Source organism: Mobula hypostoma, chromosome 9 (genome assembly GCF_963921235.1).
Source record: "Mobula hypostoma chromosome 9, sMobHyp1.1, whole genome shotgun sequence".
Classification (NCBI taxonomy): domain Eukaryota; kingdom Metazoa; phylum Chordata; class Chondrichthyes; order Myliobatiformes; family Myliobatidae; genus Mobula; species Mobula hypostoma.
Window position 1 is genome coordinate 107,990,612 of NC_086105.1, and position 26,601 is coordinate 108,017,212.

Below are 26,601 nucleotides of genomic sequence, written 5' to 3' on the forward strand. Positions count from 1 at the left end.
CAAGAACTTGTCAAAGGCCTTAACTAAAATCCATATAAATCACATGTACTGCCCTGCCCTTATCAAAACAATTTGTCACCTCTTAAATAAAATTGATAAAATGGTCAGTCACGATCTGTCACACATTGGTCATTTCTGAATAGAACTTACCTTTCCAAGTGATCATGAAACACCTCTCCTCAGAATTTTTATTCTCCTCCCCTCCCCATATCATCTCTACCATTGTTGTTAGGCTTGCAGGTCTATAGTTACCCAGCTGCCTTTCCTGAAAAGGACTATCTTCCAGTCATCTGGAAGAGCAGAGGGCCCCCACCATTAACTAAGGGGTTTGTGGACCGCAGGTTGAGAACCCCTGATCGAGAGTGAGAATGATGGTATTAGGTGGCTACACAAAAAGAGCTTTCTCAAATGGGTTAGACTAAAAACAAGCTTTTGTTTTAAAATATAAAGAAAAATAATCTGCACCATTATTGTGTTAACTTCATACAGTAAACTAGCTTCAAACTGGATTGTTTTTGCTCATTTGGTGAGTGTCAAATACAGTGACATGCAAAAGTTCGGGCACCCTGGTCAAAATTTCTGTTACTGTGAATAGCTAAGCGAGTAAAAGATAGCCTGATTTCCAAAAGGCGTAAAGTTAAAGATGACATATTTCTTTAATATTTTAAGCAAGATTACTTTTTTATTTCCATCTTTTACAGTTTCAAAATAGCAAAAAAGGAAAAGGACCCAAAGCAAAATTTGGGCATCCTGCATGGTCAGTACTTAGTAACACCCACTTTGCCAAGTATCACAGCTTGTATACACTTTCTGTAGCCAGCTAAGACTCTTTCAATTTTTGTTTGGGGGATTTTCACCCATTCTTCCTTGCAAAAGGCTTCTAGTTCTGTGAGATTCTTGGGCCATCATGCATGCACTGCTCTTTTGAGGTCTATCCACAGATTCTCGATGATGTTTAGGTCAGGGAACTGTGAGGGTCATGGCAAAACCTTCAGCTTGCACCTCTTGAGGTAGTCCATTGTGGATTTTGAGGTGTGTTTAGGATCATTATCCTGTTGTAGAAGCCATCCGCTTTTCATCTTCGGCTTTTTTTTTAAACGGACAGTGTGCTGTTTGCTTCCAGAATTTGCTGGTATTTAATTGAATTCATTCTTCTTTATACCAGTGAAATGTTCCCCGTGCCATTGGCTGCAACACAAGCCCAAAGCATGATCGATCCACCCCCGTGCTTAACAGTTGGAGAGGTGTTCTTCTCATGAAATTCTGCACCCTTTTTTCTCCAAATATACCTTTGCTCATTGCGGCCAAAAAGTTCTATTTTAACTTCACCGATCCACATGACTTGTTTCCAAAATGCATCATGCCTGTTTAGATGTTCCTTTGCAAACTTTGACGCTGAATTTTATGGTGAGGACGCAGGAACTGTTTTATTCCGATGACTCTTCCATGAAGGTCATATTTGTGCAGGTGGTACTGGACAGTAGAACAGTGCACCACCACTTCAGAGTCTGCTAAATCTTCCTTAAGGTCTTTTGCAGTCAAACGGGAGTTTTGATTTGCCTTTCTAGCAATCCTACGAGCAGTTCTCTCGGAAAGTTTTCTTCGTCTTCCAGATCTCAACTTGACCTCCACCATTCCTGTTAACTGCCATTTCCTAATTACATTCTGAACTGAGGAAACGGCTACCTGAAAACACTTTGCTATCTTCTTATACCCTTCTCCTACCATGTGGGCATCATTTATTTTAATTTTCAGAGCGCTAGGCAGCTGCTTAGAGGAGCTCATGGCTGCCGATTGTTGGGACAAGGTTTGAGGAATCAGGATATTTACAAAGCTTTGAAATTTGCATCACCTGGCCTTTGCTAACGATGACTGTGAATACGCCATAGCCCAAACAAGATAATTAAGGTCTGAGACCTTTGTAAAAGTTATCTGAGAGCTCAAATCTGTTGGGTTGCCCAAACTTTTGCATGGCGCTCCTTTCCTTTTTTCTCCACTCTAAAATAACACACTAATCTTGCTTAAGATGTTGAAAAGAATGTTTCATCTTTAACTTTGACTTTTGGAGATCAGTTCATCTTCTACTCACTTAACTATTCACAGTAACAGAAATTTTGACCGGGGTGCCCAAACTTTTGCTTGCCACTGTATATAGGATATATAAAATGAAAGGTAATGTGTTGCACAACTCATTTTTCCTTATTGTATGTTTGCAGCTAATTGAAAATTTTCTGTTTGCACACAGGTATTGATTGGGTCAAGTTCATTATAATCCTGCCACATTACTTTGGAAAGACTGACAGAAAGCTAGACACGAATGATGCCTGCAAAGTCCAGCACTGAGCAGCTAAACTGGTTGGGGCTGGGTGCTTTCCTGAACTGCAGTAGTCTGCAGGCGAAAGGAAATCTCACTTCCCTGTCAGATAATGAGCAGCAAGATTTTAAACCCAGAGTCCACCTGTGATAAAGGTTATGTGGAACTTGTCATTCTACATCTACTTTTGTGTGGTGGTAATCGCTTGTAGAATGCAGTAAACATGAGAAGTAAACCCATGTTCATCCCTTCCCTGTTAGAAGTACATCTTAACACATTGTCCATGAGGAGTGCCAGTGTGCATCAGATGGGTCTTTGTTTATTAGCTTTGGAAAGTCTTCCTCCCTTGGCAATAGAAATAAGCAAGAAATATAGTTGGCAAGCCAACAAACTTTATTAGTTTCATTTTGAAAACATTTAGTTCAAGCTCATGAAAACCACAGGTTTGACATTTGCAACATTTTACTCATTGAAAAAAGAAGTTTTAAAATGTTATAAATCTATTAAGAGCTACAGCAATTTTAGCAAAAATAATAATGAACAATAGTACACAGGATCATTCCCCTCTTTGAATAAAAAATGCTGTTTTAAAAACAGGCTTCACAAAACTACACTATTACTATGTACTACAATTACCAGTTTTGTTACATGTTATTATGTAAGTAAAAATTGAAGCAGTATGGTACACAATTGTTTGAAATGGTTAAAAAAAGGGCATTACAAGGCAAATTACATTTTACCAATCAATGCCCACTGATCGTGCAAGTTATTCATTTGTGGATATAGTTTTCTACAAATGGTAAAATTTCCATGAAAACACTCAAGGATTGTCTCACTAATACAACAGAGTAACTCTGGTTCACAACGTAACTAAATAGTTTTCACTGGACTCAGTTTGCTTTTACACTTCAAATCTTCACCTGCCAGCATTCCCGATAAAATTTTCAGATGCGCTTTCAATGACATTTAAAACTAATTTTCAATTTTGACTGCATTTAACTTTCGAACAAAACTGAAGATCAATAACCTTATGTTAAACACTTCTAAAGTGTTCAGTGTTAAGTAGAGAGTTTTGCTGCTTCAGAGAAAGGCAGGAAGCATTGGAAAAATATCAGTTATGAAACGAGGTTGTTTTAGAACAAAGCTTTTGGGATTAATATCATGCAAATAGGGGGTGGAAGAGTTATTTTTAATCGAATAGTTTTAGTAAAAAAAAAACAAGTTTTCATTCCTTCTTGTTGCTGTACTGGCAGATATCACATTCCATGATTTTAGAATTAGAATCAGTTTGCATTGATTATTTGTTTTGCAAGAATATGTCACTCGACAAAATCACATTATTGCACAGTTTCAGAACCAAATGCAAGGGCCAAGACTGAGAACTTTTGTTACAATTTTAATCTTCAGGCTTTCTGGCAATACAGTTAATAAGTATAAGGAACAGTTAGTTGATGAAAAAATAAATCTAAACATTAGCCTACTGCAGGTTTTACAAACTCTTATCTTCACTCATTTTCACTGGTCATAAAGTTAGATACTCACTTCTAATAATTTTTTGACAAAAACACTCGCTGCAAATTCAGTGCAAGTCCACATGCTAGCAAGAAAATACTTTAAGTACTACATGAAGAGAATGCCAATATAGACACAAACCTGCAGTGCTTAGTAAATTCACAGTAAATATCGTATCATTACAGGATTCTTCCTGATTGATGGTCAGTTTTACACCCAAGTGTTTCCTGCATTCACATTTTCAAGGTTGCATGGTTGATGTGTGCTTTCCAAGGTGTAAAAACTAACTGTGGAAACCTACGTTACAAAATTAAGATGAGATTGTGCTTCTAAAGAGCAAGTAAGAAAGCGAGAGATAGCCAGCGAGCAAGCAAGAGAGAGAGCAAGGGAGCTCATTTATGCAGCTGAACACACCATAGTCCTTTTGAATATCTTGCAGAAAATTAGTTAGGCTTAGTGACAATCCTTGCTTGTTGCTAACTGGATGGATTTTCTTAAGTTCTCAAACTTTATATTTAAAAAAGCTGTCAGCCAAACAGATAGTTCATACTGATTAACTCAAGCATCTAACTTCAAAGCAAAATAGTTAATATAATTCATAGGGTGAATAATAAACAAGCTATTTTTTGACAGAGTAAAGTGATGTTTGCTTCTATAGAGAAGATCTTGTGCCTAGCTGCTGATGGATTGTGGCTCAGGTTCTAGCATAATTTGAGTGCACAGCTCCGTGCTGAAGGACATATGGGGGATACATATGGGGTAAGATACATACTCAATCATTCAGCTCTCTGAAAGCCAAATCAAATTTTTAACTTCTGGCTACCCATTTGGAACATGTAGGCATGTTAAGGTAATTACGTCTGATCGAAGGATTGAGGTTGACTGGGGTGTAATACAATCACAGTAACACAAAAGTGGACTTCACTAAGTGGGGAGAGTGTGCATTTTCTGTTTAGAACTTTCAATTTCAGGTTTTCTCATTTTAGAGTTTCACATTTATAAAGTATACAAACTGCCACAGAAATTTTTCCATTGTGCTCAGTGCTGAGTGACTGCAAAAACAACAGTAACAGACTTAGACATGAAGCCATTAAGCACAGTTTAATATTTTCCCTAAATACTCAGGACATGTGACTAACAGCACATATGGAACAAATTATTCCTAATTTGGTAAATCAGAGCATAATTCACATGACTCTTGGAAAGTACCAATGCCGTTATTGTTTCCAAGACTAATGCCAGGTATCAAAGATGCTGGAAATAAATATGTTTGAACCAAACAGGATAAATGACAGGGTAGCATTAGAATTAATTCATATGCATATCTTTCACAAGAACATGTTAAACACGGACTTGAATGAAAGATTGGACTTTTGGAATGTTTCAGTCATGTTTAAGTAGCTATTGCTCAGCTGCCAAATATTGTAAAGTAGAAAGTTAACAAAAAGATTGTTTTAAAAAGTCTCCCAGAGATTAGAGACTGCAGTGTAAAATTTAAGTACTTTAATTTCAGACGTCCTTTTAACACCAAATAAAGTCCCTCAAACTCAAAAGCAGGAATGTTTCTTCCTGAAGTCAAACAATAGAACCGAATTAGTATGCTCTATATGCAACTGATTCAATTATTAAACAGCACCATTGCTAAAACATGAGCAGACACAGTGGGTGGATTGTCACAACTTAAGCTTGTGTCTACTTTTTACTCAAGACAGCAATAATTAATAAGAAATTTTACAATGTTTCAATTTATTTAACAGAAACCATGGGTAAATCACTCCATCATTGATATATTATTTTAAGACTTGTAATATTCCACAAAATGCATCTTCCAGGATTATTTTATAACCTGCAAGAATGTAATTTATCCTCAAGTGATTAGATGCATTTGTAAGTTTCCAGTAATGTACAACCTTGAGCTAATTAAACTTTCTAAATTCTAAACTAAAAGTATAAAATTGCCCATGCAGGGTAAAACACACGCAAAAAAAAATGCAAGTCTAATTTCAAAACAAGAAATTACATGTTAAATAAAGTTAAAACAAAAATCGTAGTAAAACCACAGTAACTGTGCAGTACTGCAACATACTTTAAGAAAAGGCTAAAATGTCTTTATGTGCAACAAAGTAAAACATTTGCCAATCAATATTAAAACATGCATCTGTCAAGACAGGACATTTACAGATGAGGTTTTTGAGCTTTGTAAGCAATCCCTAAAGAAGACAACAACATGTAATACCAGTGATAACTAGAATCAGATTAACCACATTGATCATTGATTAGCTACCTAAATTGGCAAACTTTCAGAGCAATTTTAGTGCATTTACCCCAATATTTACACAAGATGTCTGTGGCAATACATACCCTTATTACAGAAAGAACACCAGTGTATATGGTGAACTTTTGAGTGGTTAAAGTTATATTACAACCATAGTAAATTTAAAAGACCACAGGCTTCAATTTTAACTTGTTGATAATCAATAATGTTTTTCTATATTTCTGTCACTGTCATTTTGGGGGTTTCTGTGATACTTTTAAATCTCCTGAAAAAAAATAGCAAAAATGTAGTTTGATATTTTGGCATTTCATCTGTGAACTTTTCCAGAAAATATAAATTCTGCATTGATCTGAACTACTGTATTTTCATCTACAATGACTGGTGCACTTTACAATTGTTACAACAGGCACAAACCAATTGTGATTTTGCTCAGATGATTGCATACTGGCACACCCACACATCTTGGCATGTCTGTTGCAATCTAGAAATGAGAGAACCTTAAACTGAAGTGAACTGGAATAATGTAAACTGTGATATTGGTACAGATAAGGTTGTGCAGGGTCTGCAGATTTAACAATACACATCCCCTAAGCATTCAAACACACAATCTACAGTACATTAGCAGAGTTTGTTCATTCCTTGTAATCAATCTACCTTTTACAGTACAAATGTACAACTGATAGAATAGTGCTACTCTCAAGATAGCAAAACTGTATTAATGGCATTTGACACAAAGTTCCAGTTTTTCCTCTTTCTGTGGTCTTAGTGGACGCTGTTGGTTTCAGGCCTGTTTGTGGCGAGGTATTTGGCTCTCATGCTGTTCGAGTACTGTGGAAAAATTGAAGAGATGAATTTAAATGCTGCAAGACTATCCTCTCAAATTCTCCAATTCATAATTTCAAAAACATGACCCAGCTGCAGTAAAGTGTTATTTTGATACTGAACCCCAGTCTACAGATGTATTCTTGAGCCATCTGTTGTGACGTAGAGTTTTAATATCAAACTTACCACTGAACTGGAAGGAAAGCATGAAATCCGAATGCAAATAAGATACAGAGGACATTCTAAATATCAGCTTTGATGAGGAGATAAAACAAATCTATGATCAACTTTCTCAACAGAAGGACTAGAACCAGTGCAGACATCCTGTATTGAAATACAACAAAACTAAAATAAGTTTGAAATCTACACTTGATTACATCTTTAAATTCCATTATTTGAATCATAGTCTTAAGTAGGTAGGATATTTGGAGTGTTGTGTAATGTAAAAACCGTCCTGCATGTTATTCAAACTACTGCAACTCCATTTACCTAGAATAGATAAAAACTACATAGTGTTCAATGCACACAAATTTAAAAAAAATGTTGGGAGTCAGTACAAATGACATCTAACGCAATTAAGAACCTGGCATGGGACCTGCTGTCGAAGGATAATGCTCATTTTTAAAAATATATAGTACATTGAATACAGTTCCATTAAACAATAAGAATATAGAACTGTAGACTTCTTTGATACAAGTCAGATTTGAATCACAACACAGACAGTACAAGAAGGTAAATTGGTTTATTATCACATGTACTGAGGTACAATGAAAACCTTTGCTTTCCATACAGAGCATTTCATCAGATCAGCACATTTAAGTAATAAAAGGAAAATAATTAAAAGAGTAGAACAATTCTAATAGAATTAATAAGTAAATCTGGAAGATTGCAAGTCTCCACATTCCAGTGCCACCTTAAGACCAGGGATGCATGTATCACTAATATCCCAGGAAATTGTTTCAACAGCACACTTGCAAACATGGTATGCAATTTCCTCCAAAATTCAAAAAAACTATTCTAGTGCATATCAACATCATAATCAGAATGTGGATTTTGAACACTACTGGAGGTTTCTAAATGTACAGCATGAGGTCTATGAATTCAATGTACCAATGTGACATTCATGGGATAATAGTCCTCTTTCAAATTTCCTTTGGCATCTCCTATCCCAAATAACTTCCACAGGATCATCAAAATGAATTTTAAAAAAGGTAGAAATATTGAGTTAGATTATCCACTAACCCGAGATCACTGGTCACTTGCGCTCTGGACCTATCTGGTGTAACGTACAACACACTCGAGGGGTTGCGCATGCAGAAAATCACCACTGTCCAGGGACTCAGCTAGTGCAAGCGGACAACCGTTCAAAAGTGTATCTACAGCCAGTAGCTCCCATCTCAGGCTCAATAGCTGACAATACTTTCATGCTATAAATCATTCACATTCAAATAATGCAATCTATTGAAAAGTACCTAATATTAGAAGTTAAATAAAGACTAAACATGGCTTATTATAACAATATTTAAATTAACAATATTAAAAGGCATTAATTATTCTGGCAAGCATTTATGTTATGTTTTTAGGCTCCATTAGGAATGAACTTGTGAAGTGCACGTACACGGTGACCAGAATACTGCTGAGGAGTTTAACAATGCTTAACAATAGCCCAGTTATGGGCATAATTGGCCACCAGATCAAAGCAGATCTGGGCAGATTAGTCTAAGATAATGCAATGGTTTTGAGACAAAAAGAAAAACAGATGGAAGAGAAGGCATGAGATTTAACATTCCCAAATCATTTCCTTAGCCTAGCAGTTAGCAAATCATGCAAGGATTTGCCAACTTACAAAACTCCATTGATCAATTATTATTTTGTCAATGAGTACTTTCAACAAATTAATTTCTTGAAATGTGCCTTTAGGATTTCTTTCAATTGCAAAACAGCTTCAGTTAGATAATATACAGTTTTCTTTGTACAAGAAATGTGAACACTGGGTTTTACAACTCTCTGCTGAAAGAAAATTATAAGCAACCCTATAAGACAGATCACTGGACAGAGTATGATGTCTGTATATTTGTGTATTGCTTTTTTTCCATTTGTCTCCCCATGTCTCAATGTATTCCAATACCCTCATTGCAGCTGTAAGTACTAGTTAACTGGTAAACTGGTAACTGAAAAGGCAGGTGAGGTTTAGCCAAGGAATTGTAGTAAAATACTTCAATAAAGGATTATAAAGGAAATAACCAGTTACAAAAGAAAACTTCTCAAACATGTTACAGAAAAAGAATCAATAAATGAACAAGCATTTACAAAATTATGGCATATATGATGAAATATCATAACGTCCTGATGAAGGGTCTCAACCAAAACGTCCAGTGTTTATTCCTCTGCATAGATGCTGCCTTACCTGTGGAGTTCCTCCAGCATTTTGTATGTGCTGCGATGAAATTTAAATCATTTTCCTGTAAAGGTGTTTTCTTTAAATAATTTACTCAAGTTAAATGCAACATGAACCTGCACGAATTTTGTAAAAGTTAGATGAATACTTTGTTCAGAAGAATAGGGCAATTACTACATTTTCTTTAAAAATTTAGTTGCAAGATGTGGATACCACTGGAGGATCAATATTTGCCCCTAGTGTTCTTGAGTAGGTGGTGGTGAATCATGCACTGAAGGTGCCTTTAGGTGTCATTCAGTAGAGAATGACAGTACTTCGGCCAAAGTCCAAATCAAAATGTGAAGGGAATTTTCAGGTAGTGGCACTGACATCTGCCAACAGCTTGTGAAGTTGGTCTAGGAGTTGCTATTGAAGTCTTGATGAGTTGCCAGAGGACGTGTTGTAATAATACGATGTAGCCATAGTGTAGAGTGGGAGATGCGCTGAATGTCTCGACTGCTTTGTCCTCGATGGGGTCAAGTTTACTGAATCTTGTTAAAGCTGGATTCATTTAATTAAGTAGAGAGGAATGTGCTTTGCAGATGATGGAACGTCTTTGGGGGGGGGGGGGGGGACGGAATCATCTTATGGCAAATACCCAGTGTCTGATCTGAACTTTAGGGCATTTCTGTGAAATTTCAATAAATTTCTGTGCAATGGTGACCCTCAAAGGTTTTGTTTACAATGAGGAGAATAGAAATATTAGGACTGGTAGGTGACAAGAATGGCAATACCAGGGTACTCTAAACTCAAGAACAAATTATTCCTCACTGCTATCAGACTTCTGAACCCCATTCACATCACCTTCCTTCATGGTGCTGATACATTCTCCGACTCTTAACACTGCCTCTTTCAGTTATTGCTACTTTAAAATTTCTTCTTGCACTACAATCTGTGCACCATTCTGATGCTTTGCACTCATTGTTATATTTATTGTGGCATGTATATTTATTATTACTATGTATACAGTTCAGTCTGCTAGCTTAAAGTGAACAAGGAATTTCAATGCATCCCAGTGTATATGATAATAAACTAATCTAGTTTGAATCTGAGGGTACTTGGTTGAATCACAGTAAAAAAAAATCAACACAACTGTAATAATCTACTATTTAGAAATTGTAATGGCTTAATATGTGGTTCACAAGATGATGTTCAACATACCAGCCCCTCCTGATTCCTACTTTCCAACTCAACTGACTGGGTTTACTGGAAAGTTTAATACGATGCTATGCAACATCAAAAAAAGTATTGGGATATTCATTAAGAGTAACATCCAATGATCCAGAAAATCTGTCAGTATGGCAGCAGAGTCCCTTTCTAGAAGTTTGACTAAGTTTCGCATCAATAATAAACTAGAAGAATCAGAAGCTAAGATAAAATGGTGAACATATTGTTAGGCTAATACACAGTGCTTATAAAAAATATACAGCCCTCTTTGTAAGTTTTCATGTTTTATAATATTGAATCATGGTGGATTTAATTTGGCTTTTTTTATGACACAGATCAACAGAAAAAGAATCGTGTCAAAGTGACACAAAGTGATCTAAATTAATTACAAATATAGAACACAAAATAGCGGATTCTGTAAGTATTCACCCCCTTTAATATGACACACCAAATCATCACTGGTGCAGCCTGTTGGTTTTAAAAGTCACATCATTAGTCACGTGTGCAGTCAAGGTGTTTCAATTGATTGTAGTAAAAATACACCAGTATCTGGAAGGTCCAACTGCTGGTGAGTCAGTATCCTGGCAAAACTACAAAAGAACACTCCAAGTAACTTCATAAAAAGGATATTGAAAAGCACAAGTCAGGAGATGGATACAAGGGAAGTTCCAAGTCACTGAGTATCCCTTGGAGTACAGTTAAGTCAATCATCAAGAAATGGAAAGAGTATGGCACAGCTGTAAATCTGCCTAAAGCAAACCATCCTCAAAAAACTGAGTGACCAGGCAAGAAGGGGACTAATGAGGAAACCTACGACAACTCTGGCGGAGTTACAAGCTTCACTGGCAGAGATGGGAGACACTGCACAGACAATATCTGATGCCCAGGTGCTTCACCAGTTGCAGCCTTTATGGGAGAGTGTCAAAGAGAAAGCTACTGTTGGGGAAAAAAAAAGTCACATGAAATCTCTGCTAGAGTTTGCCAGAGACTCTGAAGTCAGGTGGTTCTATGGTCTGATGAAACCAAAATTGAGCTTTTTGGCCATCAGACTAAATGCTACGTTTGGTGTAAACCAAGCACCGCACATCTTCAAAAACACACCATCTGTACCGTTAAGCATGGTGGTGGCTGCATCATGTAGTGGGGATGCTTCACTGCAGCAGGCTCTGGCAGAGGGTAAAATGAATGCAGCAAAATACAGGGAAATCCTAGAGGAAAACCTAATGCAGTCTGCAAGAGAACTGTGACTTGGGAAAAGATTCCTTTTCCCACAAAGATAATGACCCCAAGCATAAAGCCAAGGCTATACACGAATGACTTAAAACCAAAGTTAATGTCCTGGAGTGGTCAAGTCAGAGTCCATACCTTAATCCAATTGAGAATTTGTGCCTGGACTTAAAAAGAGCTGTTTACTAACGATCCTCTTTCAATCTGACAGAGCTTGAGCAGTTTTGTGAAAGAAAAATTGCAATGTCCAGATGTGCAAAGCTGAAAGAGACCTGTCCACACAGACTTAAGGCTGTAATTGCTACAAAGGTGCATCGACTAAATACTGAATTGAAGTAGGTGAGTAATTGTGCAATCAATTTTGTGTTTAATAATTATAATAAATTTAGACAAGCTTGTAGAAATTTGTTTCCACTTTGCCACAAAAGAATCTTTTCTGTTGATCAATGTCAAAAGCAGCAAAATAAATCCACTGTGATTGAATGTTCTGAAATCTCCGGGGGGGGGGGGGAAGAACAGTTTTTATAGGCACTGTATTTAATAAAATGATTGTTATTAATGAAATGTGTAATTAAAAATTCATCATGGAATTGGCCAAAATAAGTCTTTTGTTTTACTATTGCTTTAAGGTACATTTTCCACTGGGATAATGATTAGCTCTTAAATTATCTACTGGTTTGCAGATAACCACAGCAGGCAGTGGAAATAATGAATAACCATTCAACTAGGTACAGAGATGTTTAGTAACCAAGATAGGAGACAGCAAATGCTGTGCCTGTGCAGAATGTTAATTCTGTACAAAATCTAACTAAAAGTGGTGGTGTATGCTAAGTGGGGTAATCCTACGAAGCACTTGTCAGGAAAGAGATCTTCGCTATACAGTGAATACAAATAAGGTACTAGGTTTCAGGAAGGATCATTTGCATTTATACTGCATTTTAAATAATCTCAGTAAATCCCAAAGCGCTTTACTGGTAATTAAGGACTTACTGAAGTGTAGTCAATGCTGCAACCTCAGTAAATGCAGCAGGAAATACGCGCACATTAAGAGCAAAGATGTAAACAACCAGATAATGCTTTAAGTAATGGAGTTTAAGAAATTAATGCAGACTAGAAAGACAGAACACAGTACCCTGTTTTTCTTTGCAAAGTGACAAAAGACCTTTTGAGTGAACCCAAAAGACAAAACAAAATTGGAATTCAGCAATACCAAAGGTAATTATAGTAAATTAATAACAATAATTAATGATAGGTCATTCAACCCACAGCACATGGACAGCTTCTCTCGGAGTTACACAAATAATCCAACCATCACACTTTTCTTAGATTTGTTTACATGTTTATTCAATTTCCTTTTATAAATCAAATAAATCTTTTTTTCCTGCATTTTTATGGTGTGTGTGTGTACAAACCCTCGGCCTCGCGGATGAGGTCCAAAGGAATGCGAAGCGGTAAATTTGGCATCAGCTTGGCTGCAGGGGCTGCCTGGAGGTAACGTGATACATCATCCAACCGCCTTCCGGGCTCCACTCCAGATTTGTGTAGGGTTCACTCCTTAGCTTTCTCTTCTCCCGAAGATACCCACAAGACAGTGGGATTCGTCACCCTGGATAGGATCCCATACTGGGTACTGTCAGCCGGAGCCAGCTGAGCCCGAGACTCGTGTAAGGCGGGGTCGCCACGCCCTGTAGTAGTGACATATGGAGCCACTACTAACTATATATATATACACATACATACACATACATATACACACATATACACACACACACACACATATATATACACACACACACATATATATACACACACACATATATACACACACACATATATATATATATATATATACACACACACACACACACACGTGTGCATGTGTGTATTTTTTTTTCAAACTTTCTGTTACTGTGAATAGAAGTGAGTAAAAGATGACCTGATTTCCAAAAGGCATAAAATTAAAGATGACACATTTCTTTAATATTTTAAGCAAGAAAACTTTTTTATTCCCATCTTTTACGGTTTCAAAATAACAAAAAAGGAAAAGGGCCCAAAGCAAGTTTTTGGGCACCCTGCATGGTCAGTACTCTGGTAAGTATCCCAGCTTGTAAATGCTTTTTGTAGCCAGCTAAGAGTCTATCAACTCTTGCTTGGGGGATTTTCGCCCATTCTTCCTTGCAAAAGGCTTTTAGTGCTGTGGGATTCTTGGCTGTCTTGCATGCACTGCTCTTTTGAGGTCTATCCACAGATTTTCAATGAAGTTTAGGTCAGGGAACTGTGAAGGTCATGGCAAAACCTTCAGCTTGCGCCTCTTGAGGTAGTCCATTGTGGATTTTGAGGTGTGTTTAGGATCATTATCCTGTTGTAGAAGCCATCCTCTTTTCATCGTCAGCTTTTTTACAGACGGTGTGATGTTTGCTTCCAGAATTTGCTGGTATTTAATTGAATTCATTCTTCCCTCTACCAGTGAAATGTTCCCCGTGCCACTGGCTGCAACACAAGCCCAAAGCATGATCGATCCACCCCGTGCTTAACAGTTGGAGAGGTGTTCTTTTCATGAAATTCTGCACCCTTTTTTCTCCAAACATGCCTTTGCTCATTGCGGCCAAAATTCAGCGTCAGACGTTTGCAAAGGAACATCTAAACAAGCCTGATGCATTTTGGAAACAAGTCCTGTGGACTGATGAAGTTAAATTAGAACTTCTGGGCCCTCTCCAATGCCAGCACATCTTGTCTTAGGAGGCCTAAAATGCTCAAATACTCCAAATACTTCAATGCTTTATAAAGTCTCAGCATTACATCCTTACTTTTATATTCTAGTCTTTTTGAAATGAATGCTAAAGTTGCATTTACCTTCCTCACCACTTACTCAACCTGCAAGTTAACCTTTAGGGAATATTGTGCAAGGACTACCCTCTGCACCTCTGGTCTCTGATTTTTCTCCCCATTTCATCTTCGCCTTTACTCCTTCTGCATATAAAACCAGAATATCATACTTGAATAGGGCAATTCCCAGTTTCCAAGATTCAAGACTTAAACCAAAACAGATTATCCAGTCAGTTGTCTAATTTCTCTTGTAATGCATGAACAGGCTGCAATACTTCTCTGCAGTACTTAAGTGACTACATCTATTACGCTTAAATTGCAGTAAAATATTCTGGAATGCCAAGGTCATGGAAGGCATGATATAACTGCAAGCAAAACAACAATCACTTTCATACTTTAGTACAAAGTAATTATAGACCAGCACAAAATTCAGGAATGAGATAGAGGAAACAAAAGAGCTGAAACCTGTTACTGTTTAGACAAATAAAATTAACATGAGCTAACTCAATACAAGGAGATTTTTTTTTAAGTTGATTCTACTAAAAACTAGCAAGACAAAAGGACAAATGCCTTCACAAAGTACTTAACCCAAAATGAAAAAGATTTGAACGAAGTGCTGCATGAAACAAAGCAAATTTGCTCAGTTAGTAAAACATACGAGAGAGAGAAATGGAATTAAAATATAAACCAGTTCAAATTTTCTAACTCAAGCAACAATACATTGTGTATTTTAACACCAAGCAGTCAACGATGGGTGTAAATCAGCAAGTGATCTTTGCCATTTTCAAAATAAACATACTGCTTCAACTTGCAATTCCCCCCTCCCTCAAAAGGGCACCAAAAGAGTTTCACAAGCAGCAACAAACTAAAAATTTACAATACATTCCAATAGGAATATAGAGCAAGGGAAACAAAATAAGTTCAAGAAATTCATTATCTTCCTGTAGTTCATGCTGCAGAAGAATGTCATGCATTTTGGAAAAGATTATGTAACCATTGAATTTATTCAAGTCCCTAGGTGAAACAACTTCACTATGTAGAGCACAAGTAAAGATTTTCCTAATCCTAAATTTATTTGGTGTGGTGTCAAAAAAAGTTGCAAAGCATTGTATTTGCTTGGTTGTGTCCTCCACAAACTTTCTACTTTACAATCAAGTTATAGTTAAGACCAGTTTCAACTCATTGATGCAGTCTGGCTAGCAGCAAATGACCAATGCGAATTGCACAACAAGCCTCACTCCGTTGAAGGGTCTATTAAAAACATGCTATGTTTTCACACTAAATATGCCGCAGGAATGGTCTTGCAGTCAAAAGTACGTACACCTTAATCCTATGACAATTGTTCCTGACAAGCAACCTTCCTGTCCACAATGCAAACAGCTGTTTCACTTTGTGAACTATGGTAACTGCAAAACAACATTTAAATAAAATCTTACTATTTCTTACTATGACTCTGCCATAGCACTGAGAGCAGTAAGCGTAAAGGAGGGGGGCTGGCGGTTCTGGTAAATAACAGATGATGCAACCCTGGGCATATTACGATCAAGGAACGTGTCTGTAGCCCGGATATTGAACTTTTTGCTGTTGGACTCCGGCCATATTATTTGCCAAGGGAAATCTCGCATGCAATTGTGGTTGTTGTGTACATCCCTCCCTCTGCCAACCCGACGTCGGCCTGTAACATAACTTACATCGTCATAGCCAGATTAAAAACCCAGCACCCGAGTGCCCTCATCACCATCTCGGGTGACTTCAATCAGGTTACTATGGCTAGAACACTGCCCAACTTCACGCAGTATGTGAGCTGTACAACCAGAGGGGAGAGGACTCTGGATTTGATGTACGCTAATGTTAAGGATGCATACAGCTCCTCTCCCCTCCGCCCACTGGGAAGGTCAGATCACAACCTGGTGCATCTAAAACCCTGCTACGTGCTTCTGGTGAAGAGTAAACCTGCAACCTAGAGGACAGTGAGAAAATGGTCGGAGAAGGCTTTTGAGGAGCTCCAGGGTTGTTTTGAGGTGACAGACTGGCAGGCACTCTGTGAGCCACATGGAGAGGATATTGATGGGCTCACAGAGTGCATCACTGATTACATCAACTTCTGTGTGGACTGCAATGTTCCGACAAGAACTGTCGTTTGTTATTCAAATAATAAACCATGGGTGACAAAGGACATTAAGGACATCCTGAACGCTAAAAAGAGGGTGTTTAGAGATGGAAATAGGGAGGAGCTGAGGGCAATACAGAGGGACCTGAAAGCCAGGATCAGGGAGGCTAAAGACAGGTACAGGAGGAAGCTTGAGTGGAAACTCCAGCAGAACAACATGAGAGAGGTCTGGAGGGGGATGAGGACCATCACTGGGTTCCGGCAAACTTGCAACAGAGGAGCAGAAGGCAATGTGGACAGGGCCAACGAACTTAACCTGTTCTTTAACAGATTTGACATTGTGGCCCCTGCCCATCCCTCACATGAGCCATCTGTTGTCGGCCCCCAACCAACACATATTCCACTCTCCCCTCCTACCCATCCTCACAGTCCCCCACCCTGCTCTCATGACTATACCCCTTCCCCACACGAAACCACCACGCTGGGCTTCACAGCTGAACAGGTGAGAAGACAGCTGAAGTGTCTCAACCCAAGCAAGGCTGCAGGACCGGATGGTGTCAGTACCAGGGTGCTCAAAGCCTGTGCCCCTCAGCTATGTGGAGTACTTCGCCATGTCTTCAACCTGAGCCTGAGGCTCCGGAGGGTTCCTGTACTGTGGAAGACGTCCTGCCTCGTCCCTGTGCCGAAGACACCGCGCCCCAGCGGCCTCAATGACTACAGACCGGTGGCATTGACCTCCCACATCACGAAGACCCTGGAGAGACTTGTTCTGGAGCTGCTCCAGCCTATGGTCAGGCCACACTTAGATCCCCTCCAGTTCACCTACCAGCCCCAACTAGGAGTTGAGGATGCCATCGTCTACCTGCTGAACCATGTCTACGCCCACCTGGACAAGCCAGCGAGCACTGTGAGGGTCATGTTTTTTGACTTCTCCAGTGCATTCAACACCATCCGCCCTGCTCTGCTGGGGGAGAAGCTGACAGCGATGCAGGTGGATGTTTTCCTGGTGTCATGGATCCTTGATTACCTGACTGGCAGACCACAGTACGTGTGCTTGCAACACTGTGTGTCTGACAGAGTGATCAGCAACACTGGGGCTCCACAGGGAACTGTCTTGTCTCCTTTTCTCTTCACCATTTACACTTCGGACTTCAACTACTGCACAGAGTCTTGTCATCTTCAGAAGTTTTCAGATGACTCTGCCATAGTTGGATGCATCAGCAAGGGAGATGAGGCTGAGTACAGGGCTACGGTAGGAAACTTTGTCACATGATGTGAGCAGAATTATCTGCAGCTTAATGTGAAAAAGACTAAGGAGCTGGTGGTAGACCTGAGGAGAGCTAAGGTACCGGTGACCCCTGCTTCCATCCAGGGGATCAGTGTGGACATGGTGGAGGATTACAAATACCTGGGGATACGAATTGACAATAAACTGGACTGGTCAAAGAACACTGAGGCTGTCTACAAGAAGGGTCAGAGCCATCTCTATTTCCTGAGGAGACTGAGGTCCTTTAACATCTGCCGGATGATGCGGAGGATGTTCTACGAGTCTGTAGTGGCCAGTGCTATCATGTTTGCTGTTGTGTGCTGGGGCAGCAGGCTGAGGGTAGTAGACACCAACAGAATCAACAAACTCATTCGTAAGGCCAGTGATGTTGTGGGAATGGAACTGGACTCTCTCACGGTGGTGTCTGAAAAGAGGATGCTGTCTAAGTTGCGTGCCATCTTGGTCAATGTTTCCCATCCACTACATAAAGCACTGGGGGCGCACAGGAGTACATTCAGCCAGAGACTCATTCCAGCGAGATGCAGCACAAAGCGTCATAGGAAGTCATTCCTGCCTGTGGCCATCAAACTTTACAACTCCTCCCTTGGAGGGTCAGACACCCTGAGCCAATAGGCTGGTCCTGGACTTATTTCATAATTTACATATTACTATTTAACTACTTATGGTTCTATTACTATTTATTATTTATGGTGCAACTGTAACGAAAACCAATTTCCCCCGGGATCAATAAAGTATGACTATGACTATTTCCTAAGACTGGGCTGAATTGCCAGCTATCAGTTTTGACACAACTCAGTCCACTTATGTGTGCTGCAGAGATTGAAGCTGCCTGAACTGACTGCCTACTGCATTGCAGGACACTTCAGACTCCAGCAGCAGCATAGCAACTCCCCAGAGGGGGCGCAAATACAGTTTGCTTCCTTCCCTTAGATTTGCACCAGGGAAAACTAACACAGGTAGGACGAAGAGTGTTTCAAAATAATCTCTGGATTTGCCAGCATCATTAAATAGACTGCAAACTTGCACTCACTTTAGTTAAATTGCCCTTTTGTACTCTTAATACTCAAAATAATAAATCAATTTGCACAACCTTCACATCATCATTCATTTTAAAGGAATTGTTTACTTCTGTTTTTTTTTCCTCTCAAAGATTCCACCTCTCTTTTGTTATGTTCAGTAGGCAAACAGGCATTTTAAAGAATACAGAGTAGTAGTAATATGCATTAGTTGCCAAATATCAAAGCTTTTCCTTAAAAATGTCAGTCAAGCACAGCACAATGTATGCCATTAAAAACCACGATGATGCATAAATCATGTCCACTTCACCATGTGTTTCTAATAAAATATTGAAGACACTGCACCAATCCAATACAATTTACTATCAGAAAAGAAGGCAGATGGTGACGAGAGGCACGTTCAGTTTCTATTTGAAACACAGATATGCAGCACAGCATTTATTTTTGGAAGTCAAAATGAAATGTAAAAAGAACCCTTTACATCAATTCAAAATAATAAATTATGTTCTGCAAATCTAAATATTACATTTTCAAAAATCACACAGAAAAACAGGGAAATATTATTTTTGTTGCATTCTCTGAGCAAGCTGAAAAGAATGAAAGTAAAATAATGTTTGGTGCAAAAGGCGGCTATTACAGTGCTCAAAGTGCTCGGGATATGCTTCAGGAGCCACCCAAATCCTGTGGTATTCAAATAATTGCAGCAAGCATATAACAGGGATGTCACATGATCAGAATGATAACTTCATGACATGCTTGAAAATTAGAATTGACGTCAATAATAGGCACATAATACCATCTTAATTTTATTAAAAATCCATGTTTCTCACAAAATTATCTTAAACAGTTTAGAATTACTTAAAGATAAATGTTTAAAAAAGGGAATTAAGATAGTTCCCAGGCAATACTGGCAAACAGATACGTTTAAAGCATCATAGAACCTGAAACCAGTGCTCAAATACATAACCAGTTGAATAAGATAATTAATACTTGTTATGAGAATTTTAACTGTGATTAATGTAAACAGTAAATACAATTATATATTGGTATTCAAAATCAGATCAATATGATGTTGTGACATTCCTGCTAGTCTGTAGTGTCTAGTACCACAGCCCAATGCATCCATGCTATTCAGCAAGGTGTCATTTTTAAGAGAGCTGAAAGAAATTGGGAATTAAGATAAAGTTTATTTTTGTGTTATTTAGCAGAATATACGTTTTAAAGAGAATCGCAAGCAGCATGGAATGGAGCAACAATCAAATGTTCCAGTGTCCATTCAAAATGCTGTGCTGTCTAAAGAGTGCTAATTTTGGGAATTAGACAGTGAGGAAAGGATCGCCCATCCAAAATAATGCTATTGAGCAGGGGTGAATACTTAAGGAACTGAAAGCAGTAGGGAATGGGATACAAAGCCATATTTCAGTACCTGTTCTGGTTTGCTGCCTCCTTTACCAGTAAGAGTTCGTCCTTGCACTGTTGGAGTTCTTTGGCTGCCAGCTCAGATGGCTGCCACTGTCCAGAGCAGCCAAATACAGCTGTGGCATTGTAGGAGAGAGAAATAGAGTGCAGCCTCAAAAGAGAAATCCAGTGCAAGCAAGGGAAGAACAATCCCACAAAATACCCAGGGGCACTCCCAGAACAGGATAACGGAACAAAGGAACAATTCGGAGAAACGCGGTTTATAATTTGTTTTAATATATATCTACACATAAGTCAACAACAATGAAATAAAACGTCAAAAGAAATTCATTACGGGTTAATGACTTTTTGCCCCATGTAATATTCTTAATAAACTCAGAAAGCATACATATTCCCTCAATTTATGTTGTCTTTGTTCAACTTTGTTTTTCAAGAATGTATAGTGGAAAAAAAACTGGTTTAAAAATAATAAAACACTAACTTTTATGATAATTTTCAATGCATATTTTATTTTGCATTATTGCAACACTAAAATAAAGCATGAATACTGAAATTGCCAACTTTAGGGACAAAAAGGACACCCAACTTGATCAAGCTGCGGGTACATATTCGAAAAGAAAATGGCTTGCCTTTCTAAAGAACACTGGGCTCTATGTGCATAAACAAGACCTTGGTAGATTCAGAATTGACACCCAGGAACAGAAAGTGAGTGGCTTAATGCGTCATTTTGTTTGACCACTTTGTACGTCAATTAGATTCACCTACCTTTCTCCATCTCCTTTAATGGCCATGTGAAAAAAAATGTTAATTTCAAGTCATGAAAATTTCAGCTCATCCACCAACCGGTCTTCAAAAACTTTAGAAAACCTTTTTCACTGATGTTTCAGTATTAAGCATTTCCTGATATCACACATATGACTAAATTGCCATCATGCTCTAAAGTCCACAGGTGCAAAGATAGTATTTCTTTATTAGAAAGAAGAGATTCTGCAAATGCAAGAAATCCAAAGCAACACACACAAAATGCAGAGGACTCAGCAGGTCAAGCAGAACCCATGGACATGAATAAAGAGTTAAATTTTAGGGCCGTGACCTTTCATCAGGACTGGAAAGGAAGAGGGAAGATGCTAGAATAAGAAGATGGCGGTGGGGTGGGGAGGAGGTTGAAGTAAGAAGCTGAGAGGTGATAGGTAGAAAAGGTAAAGGGCTGGAGAAAAAAATATCTAATAGGAGAGGAGAGTTGACCATGGGAGAAAAGGAAGGAGGAGGGACACTTGGGGATGTAACAAGTACTGTAGGTGAGCAGAAGAGAAGAGATATGATGGGAGCCAGAGTGGGGAACTGAAGGGGGAGAGGGCACATTATCAGAAGTTAGAGAAATCTATGGTCATTTCATCCAGTTGAGGCTACCCAGATTATGAAGTGTTGCTCCTCCAACCTGACAATAGCCTCATCGTAGCTGTAGAGGAGGCTATGGACCAATGTGTTGGAACAATGTGTTGGCTATTGGAATTGAAATGGTTGGCCATAGAGAATCACGCTTTTCGCCACTGGAATGAAGGTGATCGACAAAGTGGTTCCCAATTAACACTGGGTCTCAACAATGTAGAGGAGACCACATTGGCAGCACCAGATACAATAGATGACCCGAAAAGATTCGCAGGTGAAGTGTTGCTTCATTTGGAAGGACTGTCTGGGGCCCAAAATGAAGTGAATGGGCAGGTACAAGCACTTCATTCGCCAGCAGGGATAAATGCCAGGAGGGAAATTAGTGGCGAGCACTGTTCCCTTCAAGCTGTGCCGGTGCATGGACACGTAGTAACCGAAATGCTCCCATGCACATACCCTTTGTTACCATGTGGATGAATTTTTCTTTCATAATGTTAATATAAAGTACCACGCAGGCCATTCAAAAATTTCCTGCTCAGAGCAATGGATGGTCCACACAGCTGTTTAAAAAAAAGGGGGGAACGCTGGTGGGAGGAGAAGAATGAATAAGGAAATCACAGAGGGAATAATCCCTGCAGAAAGCGGAGAATGGGGGTGGGGCGGGGGAAGTAAAGATGTGTTTGGTGGTAGGATCTCATTGAAGATGGTGAACTTGCGGAGAATGATGTGTTGAATGCACAGGTCAAGCGGGGTGGTAGATGAGGACAAGAAGAAATCTCTGGCAGGAAGGTGGGGTGAGGGTGTTATGTCTGAGAAATGGAGATGCAGGTGAAGACAGCATCAAAAGTGGATGAAGGGAAACCCTGTTCTTTAAAAAAGGAGGACATCTCAAGTTCTAGAAAGGAACAGATACGGCAGAGATGAAGGAACTAATAAAAGGGAATGGCATTTTTACAGGAGACAGAGCGGGAAGAGGTATAGTCAAGATAGCCATGGGAGTTGGTAGGCTTATGGGTGGACATTATGCTCCAGAAATGGAGACAGAGAGACCAAAGGGAGAGAGGTGTCACAAGTGACCAAGTGAATTTAAGAACAAGATGCAAGTTTGAGGCTCTGTAGAATACTTTGTAGAGTATATTCTGCATGTTTTCTTCCCTAAACTGAACTTTTCATTACATCTTTCTATCAACCACATACCTTCTAAAGTCAGGGAAGTACAAGATAAGTTTAATTAATCTATCCTTGCAATATTTTCCCTATACAAACCATTATTCATCTATTTTGATTGTTCGTTAGGCCTGTGCACTAACTTCTAGAGTCTCAAAATACTTGGTGGAGTGCATTCTGCCTTCTTTCTTTCAGATTCTAGGTAGATGATCGCAATTCTCTGAACTGATCTGTTTAATTAACCAATTTATATAATTAACTTCCTGGTCCTTTCTAGAAAATTTATGGTGCTATATAACTTGAAAACTTAGGATATGCAATTCTATGCTTTCAAAATCATTATGATGCATTAGGAAAATTGGGAGTCCCCGCCATCAATCACATTAGACAATTACTTATCACATCTGACCAATAAAATCAATTTCCCTTTCTCCTTACTTTTCAAAGCCTTGTATACCCAGTAATTAACAATGTATGGTACAAGGTTACTTCCATTTCATGCATGTTAATAAAATCTAATATATCCTCAAACATAAGTCAGTATTTTATGCACCATGTGCATCACCTCAACTGTCCACAATGATGCTGACAAATTCCTATTTGACCAAATACGTAGTCTCTGTGCCCTATAAAATATCCAGCATCTTTCCCACAAATGATGCCAAGTTAATATAATTACATGGTTCCTGTATTCCTTCTTAAAAAGAAACTTTTGCATTTTCCAACCAAAGTAGATTTGCCAATATGAATTATTCACTCAGTAAACTACCATCTCCATTTTACTCGTTCTGGCTGTTTGTTTTATTCTTCTGAGAATGCCTCTTTATTTATAATCTTTTCCCCCTTCCCCCAAAACAAATACTCTTTCTGCACTTAAAACTTCACAATTCTTTGCTGATATCTTTTGATATATAGTTATCCTAACTAAATGGTCACTATTTCTATTTATGAAAACATTTAGTTTTACTGTCTCTTACAGTGCCTTGTAAAAGTATCCAGCCCCCGATGCTTTGCTCACAGAGATGTCTTTGATCAATTTAACATAATTTTTATTTGTGAACCACATGCTGCTTTTTCTCCCCCTCAGTGGAGCTCAAAAACAGGATAAATTGTAAAGCATAAAAAACTAAAAATACAAAGATTGAGGTGTCAGCAGTTCAAAAGTATTCATCCCCCTTAGCTCAGTACTTAGATGAGCCACCTGTCGCAACTGTTACAGGCAGCAGTGCTCAACAGCTTTGCACAACTTATGGAGCAAGATTTACCCATTCCTCCTTGCAAAATTGCTCAAGCTGTGCCAACCTAGTTGGGGAGTGGCGGTGGACAGCAATCTTGAGGTCTTTGCAGAGATGTTCGAAGAGATCAAAGTCAGGACTCTGGGCCACTCAAGTACATCAATTTTCTTCATTTGGAGCCATGCCATGGTTACTCTGCAGTGTGCTTTGGGTCATTGTCCTGCTGACACTTCCTACCCAGTTTACGCTTTCTGGCAGAGGCGAGCAGGTTTTCATCCAGAATCTCTCTGTATTCATCTTCCCATCAATCCTGACCAGATTTCCAGTCCCTGAAGCTAAAAAGTATCTCAATTGCATGATGCTACCTCCACCATACTTCAATACCTGGCCAATGTGCAATATCTGATTTACATTACATGTATTGCTCAGTGCTAAGGCCAAAATGTTCCACTTCAGTCCCATCGAACCATGAGACATTCTTCCACATATGGACGGTATCTTCAAAGTGGTGCTTTGCAAAGTCTTGACAGGCAAGCATGTTTTTTTTTTAATTTTTAGCCAGGACTGCTTCTTTGCAACTCTTCCATGAACACCCTTTTTGTGCAAGGCCTGAAGAGGGTGTGGATCCATGAACTTTATTCTCCAGTTGCAACCACTGACCTCTGCAGCTCACTTAGAGTGACTGCATCACAGTACCCTCTCTTACAAGTGCCATACTTCTCAAATGACTCTGTATAGAGGAGCGGCCTGACATAGGCAATGTAGCTGTGCTTTCATATTTCTCCAATTTTTCACAATGGACTGCACAGCACTCCAAGATACGTTCAGTGCCTTTGAGATGCTCTTGTACCCTTCCCCAAATTTGTGCTTCTCTATTATCATTTCCTTGACTTGTCTTGGTGCTCTTTCGTTTTCATTTTGGTTTGGACTGTTCTAAACCTAGCATACTGTTGGACCTTGCAGAGAAAGTGGGGTATTTATTATGACTTCATTGAAACAGGTGATCCTCCATTTTCTACAAAAAAATTGGGTGAGTTCGTAAGGTAATACACAGTATTCCACCTGAGGAAAGTTAGTGTAGTAATTACAAAGGGGATGAATACTTTTTTAGCATCACAATTTTGGTTTTTAATTTTTAGTAAATTGTTGAGCGGTTTTAGAATTTTTATTTTCATTTGACATAATGCACAATATTTTGTAGATTAGTTGAAAAAATCCTACTTCAATACATATTAAATTTAGAAAATAGTAAAATATAGAAATACTGTGGGGGCACTGTAACTCAGTAGGTGCCCAAATGCTGCTTCACAATACAAGTAATGATCTTCTTCTTTAGATGCATGAAGAACATTTCTATTGCAAGTATTTTCTTTTGAATACTCCATACTGTCAATAGGTCTTTGCATTAGCAATTTCAAGGATTATATCTAATTCTTTTTGAAATTTCTGTTTGTAAATTTATAACCAATACCTCTCTATGTATCCGCACAAACCAAATATAAAATTAATTTATATTATGCTCGCTATTTGCAAAATATTCATTCATTATCAGATTGTTAATCAGTTATAGTTGCATCTGCTTTCAATCAGTCCTATTTAATAGAAAATGCTCTAAAGCCCCCTCAGGTTCTTTGGGTAATTTGTATTAACCAAAACCTGATCAAGACTCTAAACAGAATGAGTACAAAATAAATATTGGCCTTCAAAGCTGAAAAAAATAAAGCATAGAAATTAGAAAAAGAAATGGTGAAAGTAACAGAGACAAGACTCTATCAAAGGGCAAGAAGAAACGAGGTTAACGACAAAACACATGGAGATCTATAATAAAGTATTCCAATACCACATCAGAACTTTTTGTTGATGACACAAGATGAAAATATTTCTTATTTTTTAAAGGTGCTAGATAAATTTTAATTCCTGCATTGTTTGCTGACCTGTTATAAAATACAAGAGTCTTTTTGCAGCATTTTGTTAGTAAATACTATGAAATTAATTTTCACTTACAGCACAAGTCCGTTTTTAGGAAGGAAGCGGATGAAAAAGACTTTGATTTTCATTATCTGGGCATTATTTTAGATATTTCAATCCTTCAAAACTTTTATTCTGCATCATTAAAATATCTGGGACAATAATATTCCACTACAATATGTATATTAAGAATAATAAAATCCAATTAAACTTTGATTAGAAAGATTGCAGCTAATTTTATTCTGGATATTTAGATATGAAAAATTTAACCATTGCAAAATACTACTAAATACTTAAAGGATAAAGCTGAAGCTACAGGAATACTAGTAATATACAACTCATATAGAAAATAATCTGCATTATACTGGGCAAAATAAACACCACTTCCCAGTACACATTAGACCCTCTCTATAAAGCTTTCTCTGAAGT

At 38.4% G+C, this 26,601-nt stretch overlaps 1 protein-coding gene across 4 annotated transcripts in view; it reads right to left on the reverse strand.

The window, feature by feature from the left end:
- Positions 1-2,693: 2,693 nt before the first annotated feature.
- LOC134351923 (protein tweety homolog 3-like) overlaps positions 2,694-26,601 on the reverse strand; it is a 218,710-nt gene continuing 194,802 nt past the window's right edge. For 2 of the 4 annotated variants that reach the window (XM_063058843.1, XM_063058842.1), the window contains exons 14-15: positions 20,421-20,529; positions 2,694-6,929 (exon numbers count right to left, since the gene is read on the reverse strand). In XM_063058843.1, coding sequence (XP_062914913.1) covers positions 20,443-20,529 — 87 coding nt within the window. In that variant the 3' untranslated portion in view covers positions 2,694-6,929; positions 20,421-20,442. The remainder of the gene's footprint in view (positions 6,930-20,420; positions 20,530-26,601) is intronic. The other 2 variants (XM_063058845.1, XM_063058844.1) reach the window with 1 other exon arrangement.